This window comes from Panthera leo, chromosome B4 (genome assembly GCF_018350215.1).
Source record: "Panthera leo isolate Ple1 chromosome B4, P.leo_Ple1_pat1.1, whole genome shotgun sequence".
NCBI lineage: Eukaryota > Metazoa > Chordata > Mammalia > Carnivora > Felidae > Panthera > Panthera leo.
Window position 1 is genome coordinate 112,388,014 of NC_056685.1, and position 9,349 is coordinate 112,397,362.

General features: G+C 36.4%; 1 protein-coding gene across 2 annotated transcripts; it reads right to left on the reverse strand.

Annotated features, from left to right (window-relative positions):
• Positions 1-1,473: 1,473 nt before the first annotated feature.
• Positions 1,474-9,055, reverse strand: KERA (keratocan). Of its 2 annotated transcripts, none has more exons than XM_042944654.1 (3): positions 8,943-9,055; positions 6,562-7,455; positions 1,474-2,340 (listed from the first exon to the last, which is right to left on the reverse strand). In XM_042944654.1, exons 2-3 carry the CDS (start codon positions 7,445-7,447, stop codon positions 2,174-2,176), a joined length of 1,053 nt encoding a protein of 350 aa, XP_042800588.1. In that variant the 5' UTR covers positions 7,448-7,455; positions 8,943-9,055; the 3' UTR covers positions 1,474-2,173. The 2 variants fall into 2 exon arrangements, with proteins under 2 accessions (XP_042800588.1, XP_042800589.1); XM_042944655.1 differs by lacking the exon at positions 8,943-9,055 and adding an exon at positions 8,728-8,805.
• Between the last annotated feature and the right edge of the window lie 294 nt (positions 9,056-9,349).

A 9,349-nucleotide genomic window follows, 5' to 3' on the forward strand; every position in this document is an offset into this window, starting at 1 on the left:
CCTTTATACCATGTGGCTTTCTGTTAATAGCATTTATCACAGATAACATTTTATATATTTTTGTGACTTATTCACCTAATTGATGAACTATCCACTATAGTATAAACTATTACATTCCCAGTGTGTAAGATAGTCGGGTGTGTGTGTGTGTGTGTGTGTGTGTGTGTGTGTGTGTGTGTATAGTACTCAATACATATTTTCTGAGATAAATAAAGAATAAAAAAGATGGGGAAGAAGGAAGGAAGAAGAAAGGAGGGAGGGAAAGAGGGAGAGAGGGAGGGAGGGAGGGAAGAAGGGGGGAAAGGGAGGCAAGAAGGAAGGGAGGAAAAAGGGAATTCTTAGAGTTGAAAAGGTCATAAAGGAACATATTACAACCTTGCTTCCAGATCAGGAATTCCTTTTATAGCCTTTGTCTTGAACCATTACTCATTCTCAGTTTGAACAGTTCCAGTGGTGGGTAACTCCATCTCAAGAAAAGTTGCTTTTATTGTTGGATGACTCTGAACAACTGTTTGAAAATTCTTCTTTAGCTAGAGCTAAAATATAGCTCCATATACATTTCACCCATATGTTCTACTCTTCATTTTGGAGCTCCTGGAATTTTAGCCCCTTTTTCTATGGCAAGTTTTCAAATATTTAAAGTTCTTATATTTCTTTCAATATATTCTTTTTCACCAGCCTAATGATATCTCATTACTTGTATTTTCATGACATAAATTTAATAATTTTCTTTATGTGCTTTGAAGTTTTAAAAAATTATTCCTAATGTCAATTAATTTCATTTCTCTCCTTTAGCCAGCATTTTAAAAACTCTGTTCAAAGTAAGTTAATTGGTTCTTCCCTCCCAACCCCATATAAGTTTTGTGTGTGTTATGCTCTTTTCTTGAGAATTCACCTTATAGAATGACATTTTAAGTTTCTGAGAAACCTTGAAATAGCATGTTAGATTTTCCTTACTCTGATGTTTCACAAATGTATATGATCACTTTTCTAGGGAAATACATAAAATTATATAGAATATTTCAGAATATTGTTTGGAAAATATCTAAAGTCATGTATGAATCTCTATGGAATATTTATTATTTAAAGATATGCTTTATGAAACTAGTAGCCTAATGTAAACGATACTTTATTACTTAATGATATCCTGGGTTATTCCTTTTTAACTCATGAGAAGTATGTGTATTATGTTAAGTGATTTGAGTATAATTTTTTTCTTATGTTTTCAAGAAGAAAAGGAAAAACAAAAGTAGGGGGAAATATATTTGCATATATTCATGGTAGAAACATAGAAATTATTGTTACTTAAACACTTTTTATTAAAATATGTTCTTAATAAAACTTGTAACTAATGCCCTTGAAATAAATATTTTGGTACCATTTTGTTAGAAAGCATTCACTCTTTTTATTTAAAAAATCCAAAACCACTAGCGAATATAAGAGCTAAACAATTTGCAATTCAAGTGGATTTCAAATGTTAAGACACTAAGATTCTTTCAGAAATGTGTTATAAGAAATGTAAATCTTAGTACTTGGTTTAATAGAGAGAGTACACTGTACTATATCTAAGAACAGCAGCTATAAAAAATAGTAGTGAACTGAAAATTGATGTTGCTCTGTTATTTGGTATTAAATGACTACAATAAGTATTTAATACATTTTATATCCATTCTTCAGCTAAATACCAAACTTATACCTACAAATACTATGTAGCAATCTGCAACTAATTATGATGAAAAAATATCTCATTGTTTCAGTTTCTTACAGATCTCCTTACCTCCTGTTAGATTACCGTGCTTCTACGATCAATATAGTATCTGCATATGCAATTTTGAACATGCACACAAATATGGCTTTTATATTGCATAACAGTACAATTGCATTATTTGATATGAGTAAGCTGTGAAAGAGACAAAAAAGAACTATCTTTGAGTTGATAAGTTGACAAACTATCTTAACTCTGTGTCTGTTATATTAATTAAAGAAAAGCTAACCGTGCTACATATCGTTGGTGAAAGCGTCTTTGAATAGAAAACATAAGCTTCACAAACAAAAATGGTGGCAAGAGAGCACCACTGGAATGTGACTTTTGTCTTAAAGTTATGAATAGTGACCAAATTTCATTTCAGAAATATTAGCCCATGAAACCAATTTTAGATTGTTAAAGATGTGTTTAAATAATGACAGCCTGAAGGAGCCTGAAGCAGGTCATTAAATCCATTGGGATTGGTGGTTTGATTTCATTTCCATCAAGACGGAGGTAGCGAAGGTGAGGTCCATAACCGAAGGAATCTTGTTCTCCAGGCAGTATGGTAGGACATATTACAGAGACGTTCACATCTGTGGAGACAAAGATGGCATGTGTGAATGAACTTGAACAGAAGTGACCGGGGTGGGAAGACCAAGAGGCCATATGCAACAATCCTGTAGAGGGCCTAGCGGCCTGATCTGTCAAAGTGCCAGATACAAACGATTTCTGTGTAGGTTGGAGATTGTGCACATCTGTTTTATAAAAGTGACCCATAAAAATGTGCAGTACATATATATATATATATATATATATATATATATATATATATATACATATATACATATAGTGCACATATATATATATACACACACACACAAAATAATTCCATATTCAGTTATACTTTGTGCAGAGCACTAGAAAGGACATACTGTTAAAATGTGATGGAAATAAAAGCATATAAGATATACCATTTGTTTTTGAAGCTTCCAGGTGAAATAAGGCATGCTTAGACTACTATAAAATAAGACAGGTAGTATTTAGAGCATTAGAAGTGGAGACAAAGGTTCATAGAAAGAACACATAGGTGCACAGGTAGATGGATGGACGGATGCATGTGTAGGTGGAAAAATCAGTCTATTAGGGAAAGTGCTCAAAAACTATCTTAAAATGCAAAATTTCTAATTAATAGTGTATGATGAGTTTTAAAAAGTACATTTAACCTAAGTTTACATATGTAACACTTATAGAAAAGAATTTTGGATCTTTATATTCGTGTATTTAATTAGAAAGGATACATTGCCAAGAATTGAATTGCAAAGAATTCAAGCCAGCAAACATCCCATGAGCCTTTTCAGATGGTTAGGATGTGAGAAATCATGCACCTGCCTTGGACCAGAGCCTTTGGCATCAATGACCATACTGAAATTTAAGAGTATTCAGGAAAGAAGTCCTGTTAAATTAGCAAAATTCAGACAAGTGTGCGCATTAGCTGATTTCAACCATGAATCTGCATACTGCTTTTAAATCTCATAAGAAACTATTTTGAGGAAAGGGTTTTCCCTTAGAAGATGAGACCCACCTAACTTTGGCAATGGCCTTCCTTTGAGCTTATGCCGCACGTGAGATTGCTTTACTCCGATCTTAGGTCATCTTGTGAATTCAACTTGCTAAAAAATAATGACTCATACTTGTATAGCCATTTGTGTATATAAAGTTAGTTTTTCACATGCATTATCACCTTAACATCACAGAGGCTTTATCAGGCAATATGATTATTCTCCCTATCTGGGCATAGCAGGAATAAGTGGTTCAGACAGTTAAGGTATTGCCCACAAGGTATTTTAGCAAGCAAATGCCAGAGCTGACTCCTCACCTTGTCCTTTTCCTACTACATAGGGTCCCTTGCCTGTTTCTCTTTTAATGTCTTATCATTCTTATTACCCTTATGCTCCATAATCAACGCAGGCCTGAATAAATACAATGTGAGAAACAAGAGTTCTAAAGGTAGTTATATTTTCATAAATTAATTATGGTGTTTCTCAGAGAACACGAAGAAGTAACTTATTTGAATAGTTGTTGCCAAATTTAAAGTCCTTTAAATTGTTCAGAAGAAATAAATATTTCCATCTTTCTCATAAGAAAAGGTCACTGTACCATAAATTCTAAGAACTCTTCATATAAAAGGTATGTTTCTTGGAAACCACTTTATTAACAACTAGAGTAGATTATGCAGCCAAAAGAAATAAGTACTTTAGCAGTTATTACAGCACAGTGTGATATAATGGATATAATCATGAGCCAATAATTCTAGCCAAGGAAATTCTTATTTTGCACTTATTTTCTGGGAATATAGAAATACCATACCTGATATCTACATTAAGAAACAAATAAATCAATTTCTCTTTGTTGACGTTGTTGCTGTTAAAATTACTCTTATTTGCGTTGGTAGAAATTTTTCTAAAGTCCTCTAATCTGGAAATTGAAGACAAATGAGCTGGGACTATACTGTGTAGTATATAGTATACTGACGAGTCCTGAGCTCAGGTTCTGGCTATTATATTTATTCTTTGTCCTTGAGCAAATATTCTCACTTAGTTGATCCTCAGTTTCTTCTTTAGAAAGTCTTAATGCTACCACACAAGATTTTTGTGAAGATTAATTTATTATTCTCAAAGTGTGGCCCTCGGGCCAGCAGCATCAGTATTTCTTGAGAACTAAATTATTAGGCCCCATCTTAGAGCTAATAAGTCAGAAAATGTGAAGGTGGGGCCATCAAGCTGTATTTTACAAGCCTCCCAGATGATCCTGATACATGCTAAGGTATGAGAACAGTTGAAGAATAAAAATATATGAGAAAACATTGTAAAACTTAAAAAAATGTCAGGGGATGGAGAACAAAATCCTACCCTTCTTGGTATAACTTTGTGTAAATATGAAAGTTCCTGGAGTGTGTGCACAACTGTGTGTTGTATTTTGCTATTTTACTCCTAAAGACCTTTGTCTTCAAATTCTCAGGGGAATCCCAAATTCACAAACAGGGATCTATGTGGAATCCGTTTATTTTTTTAAAAAAAAAATTTTTTTTAACGTTTTATTTATTTTTGAGACAGAGAGAGACAGAGCATAAACGGGGGAGGGGCAGAGAGAGAGGGAGACACAGAATGGGAAGCAGGCTCCAGGCTCTGAGCCATCAGCCCAGAGCCCGACGCGGGGCTCGAACTCACGGACCGCGAGATCGTGACCTGAGCCGAAGTCGGACGTTTAACCAACTGAGCCACCCAGGCGCCCCTGGAATCCCTTTAAATTCACTTCCCACATCCAATGTCCACAGGGCTTTTGTTGCCAGTTAAGGGATGCACCTGTAGAAGCACAGAACTTTCATTAGAAAAAAAAAAATGTATATATTAGGTCAATATGGCTGTTGTGCGATCCGGTTCAGTGAAAAAGATTCAGCAATGAACCTTTTTTTATGTTGCATCTTTTGCTTTTGACTACAGGATTAAACAATGTGTCGCATCGCCGTGGAAAAATGTGGCAGCAGCCTTTGTTAAATCCTAGATTATATGCTCAAGTATGCTGTTAGAAAAACCCCAAAAAGAAAAAAAAAAGAAAGAAAAGAAGAGAAAAACTTGAATAACCGAGCAGTTCCCAGTGGAAAAAATAGTCTATTCTTATAAATAGGATGTTTGTGTGATTATTTGCTTAAAGGAAACAAGTGAATAATAACCAAGTGGTACAACCTTCTGACAATTATCTGTTCTATTTTCCTACAAACGGACTGATTCACACTTTAGGAACGTATTTTCTAAGGTTGTTCAGGAGAAGTCTCCTCACATTCTCTTCCTAATGGGCTTGTGCCAGGATTGAGGATGCATGGGCAGGTGCCAGGCTGGTTCCAATGCCCATGACGTTGTACACTTCTGCACCAGGGTCAAACTGGTCTCAGTGTGATTGTGCAGATGCCAGGTTTGCATTTAGTGTCTCCAGCTTCTTTCTATAACCAAGTGTTTCCTGGGTGACACCTCTGCCTCCAAGACACTCTCACTCATCCCTCTCTCCCTTATCAGAAACTATTTTCAGGAAAGGAGCAATTATTCTACCTTGCCGATTGCCATGAGTCCTGAGAAGTCACCAACTTCCAGGAGCATTTGCTTCTGTTTCTACTGAACAAGGTGTTAAACGGCAGCACTAATTCCTAATGCTTGGTCCGCAGAGCAGCAGGCTCAGCCCCATTTGGGAACTTGTTAGAAATGAAATCTCACTCAAGTCTCATCCCGAATTACTCAATCAGGAACCATGGCATGGAGCCACAAACCTGTACACTCTAAAGTTCGAGAAACCCTGTCATCTAAAGCAGAGTCTTTAAGGTGGTTTCAGGCACCTGTAGTTTTTAGGACCGAGGTGCCTTTCTGATACCTCCTAAATCATATTCCTCCTATTACTATTCATGAGGTCATTTGTACTTGGTACATTTTCCTAAATAAATCTACCCAGTGAAGCAGGAATATTGGACTATCCCAGGAGTAAAAGAAGATACATTCAATTTCTCCAATGGGTAATCACCCTTTGTAGAATACTAAGGTCCACCTTTCAGTTTACAAATTGAAGATTAGAACTTCCTTGTCCATTAAGATTGTGTGTGAACAGACAAAACGAAAATACTGAAAATTGAAAAAAAATCTGAGGGCATATTGGTTGGTGGCAGATGGTGGGGGGGAAGCCCAACACAGTTACTATTCTGAAAGAAAACATAGAATAAGTTTAATGACCATGAGCATTTTAATCAAAGACATACCCTGACGATTACTTACTTTTAATTTTGTTATGGTCAAGGTGAAGGTGCTGCAGGTGAGCACTGATTCGAGGGACCTTGGTGAGTTGATTGTGAGATAGCTGAAGGTCTAGAATTGAGGATACATCAAAACCACTAGAAGGGAGACCTGCATCTGACAATTTGTTGTGGTTTAGTCGTAGGAAGGCCACTTTAGGAATCACATTAAAATAATTTTCTGGTATTCCTTCGATAGAATTGTTGTCCAAAAACAGTTGCATTGTATTGGCTGGTAATCTCGGTGGCATATTCCTTAGAGCATTCTTGGCCATGTTTAGCTGCATTAGGTTCTTGAGTCCCTTGAAGGTGTCTCTTTGAAAGGCATTGTCTAGTAGTTTATTGTGCTGCAAGTCAAGAAGGGTCAGGTTCTCCAGATTGCTGAAGGTCCCTTGAGGGATTCTGGACACCTTGTTTCTAGCCAACTGTAATTGTTCTAAACTTCTTGGCAATGGGGAAGGTACCTCCTCTAGCTCATTATCTTCCAGAAATAAGAAAAGCAGCTTCTTTAGTTGGCTCAGGGCTCCTTTTTCAATCCCATAGTTGGTTATTTTGTTCTTGTTTAGATTTATCCATCTCAGCTGGGTGGCATTCTCGAATGGCTTCTCAGGAATGGTTTCTATCAGGTTGTTCTCAAGATAAAGATACCAGATCCTTGAAGGAATAGGAGGGATTTCTTTGAGACCTCTATTTTCACAGTATAAAGCAGTAGGGAAACTAGGGGGACAGAAACATTCCCTGGGACAGTCAAAGTCATGCATAGCCCAGTCCTCTGGATCACCTACGTCATAGACCTGTCTCACACTTCGAGTCCACACAGTATCTGTTATGAATAATACCCAGATGACGAAACAGATTGTGGTTGCCATTATAGTACCTAGGATGGGGGACACAACTGTTAGATACTTGAATATTTTCAACCTGTAGAAAACTGTGTGCTCCAAAAAACCCCAGCAAATATTGCTTCTTTAGGGGAAGGGTAAACACATTTGAACAATTTATACACTAGATATCAATTAATACACATATATTGAGTAGGCACTATATGCAAAGCATTTTGCAAACACTGAAACTCAGTAACTTTTAGCTTCCCAGTTTTAACCCAATCACAATGAAAACCGAGAAATGGAAAGCAAATTTCAGGAGCTCTAAGTGCTTTTCCATTCCAAGCTATTTAATACAAGAAAGTTAACTGAAACCCGCAGTTGAATACAAGAGTACAAAAAATGATCTTTTAATAACTCAGATTGAGAGTCCGCGTTGTTTCTAAGAAGTAAGCATATGCTTTTACTTTTACTCCTAAATGAGCAAAACATCTGGATGAGATTTCCCAGGCTCTTTGGCCCTTGAACCAAAGAAATAGAGAGATCAAAGAACATTTTAGCAGTTTGTTGTCAAGGAAGGTCCTAAGATATGAAGAAAAATGTGTGATTAATCTCTTGCTCTGTTGCTCAACTTCTCCGGTAAGTTGTATATTGGGGTCGGGGGTAAGACTTCTAATATTAGAAGTACAAACTCAAGTTGTTCAGCCAGAGAGTTTGGATTATAAACTCTGTACCACAATGAGGCATATATTCAACTATGGCATTACTGTGGTTGATAAGAAAAAACAAACAATATGTCTAGGTTCAGGTAGAGCCCATATTTTCAGAATGGTTGCTATCAAAGAAAAGGTTAACACTAATTGGTATATGACCATCCAAAAGATATAAACCCTCCCCATTGGATATCAATAAGGTTATGGGTACAACAAACTGTTCTAACAGGAAAAGCAATATATATTTATATATATCTATCAGTAGCATTCCGACCAATGTACATTTAATTCAATCGCTTGGTAATAAGAATAGCATACATTTTGCTAATTTCTTAGGAAAAAATGAAATAAGCATCACTTATGAAATGCTGATCTTTCAATTGTGCCACTAAATTGAGGAAAGTAGCAAGTGCAGAGCTGATTCCACAAGCTGTCACATTTTTTTACGATTGCAGAATTCTGCTCTAGTCATCTTCCAATAGAGACACATTAAAACATTCTTTTCTTCAGAATAGGGATTTTCTTTAGCTATTAAGCCATAACCCTGCCTCTGATGAACCAGAACTTTGAATTCGTAGCTTTAAGTTTTTAAAAAGTGCAAAAATAGTTTACCTTGCCTTCCAGGAATATACCGTGGAGTCCTGTGTCTGGGTCTGAAGTTTGCTAAAACTTAATTAAGGGGGGAAAAAAATCTATGACTAAAACAATTTATTTTTAGTGTATGCTATCAAGCCTCCTATGAGAAAAAATAAAAGCTACTCTGACCGGTCACTGTGAACACCTTTTGATCTATTGTTTCTACTTTGACAGGGCTTCAGATTGCTTACCTCAGCCTTCTTGGATCTTCTTCTTCCCTTTCTATTGGCCACCGCTCATTCACAGTAATGGATTTACCCAGGCTCCACTTTCGTGTTTTTATGAATCCTCCCTCAAATATATGCACCAGTGGCTCCAAAGTTAACCCCTCCAACAACAACAGCACCTCAGTACCTAGGCAGCTCAGCGCAGGAAATTCAGGCTTTAATCTCAGGAGCCTATAACAAAAATTCAGGGCAACTGTCACTCTGAACTCACCATACCAGAGATGTTACAATGTGCTGGTCTCTAGACCTGTTTAGCTAGCAGGCGACTGAAGGCAGTTTTGATTCCAAACATAACCAAAAGAGATTTTAAAGCAGCTCGTCTCTAGAAAATCTTTCAAAAAAAAAAAAAAAAAAAAAAAAGAATATGAAGA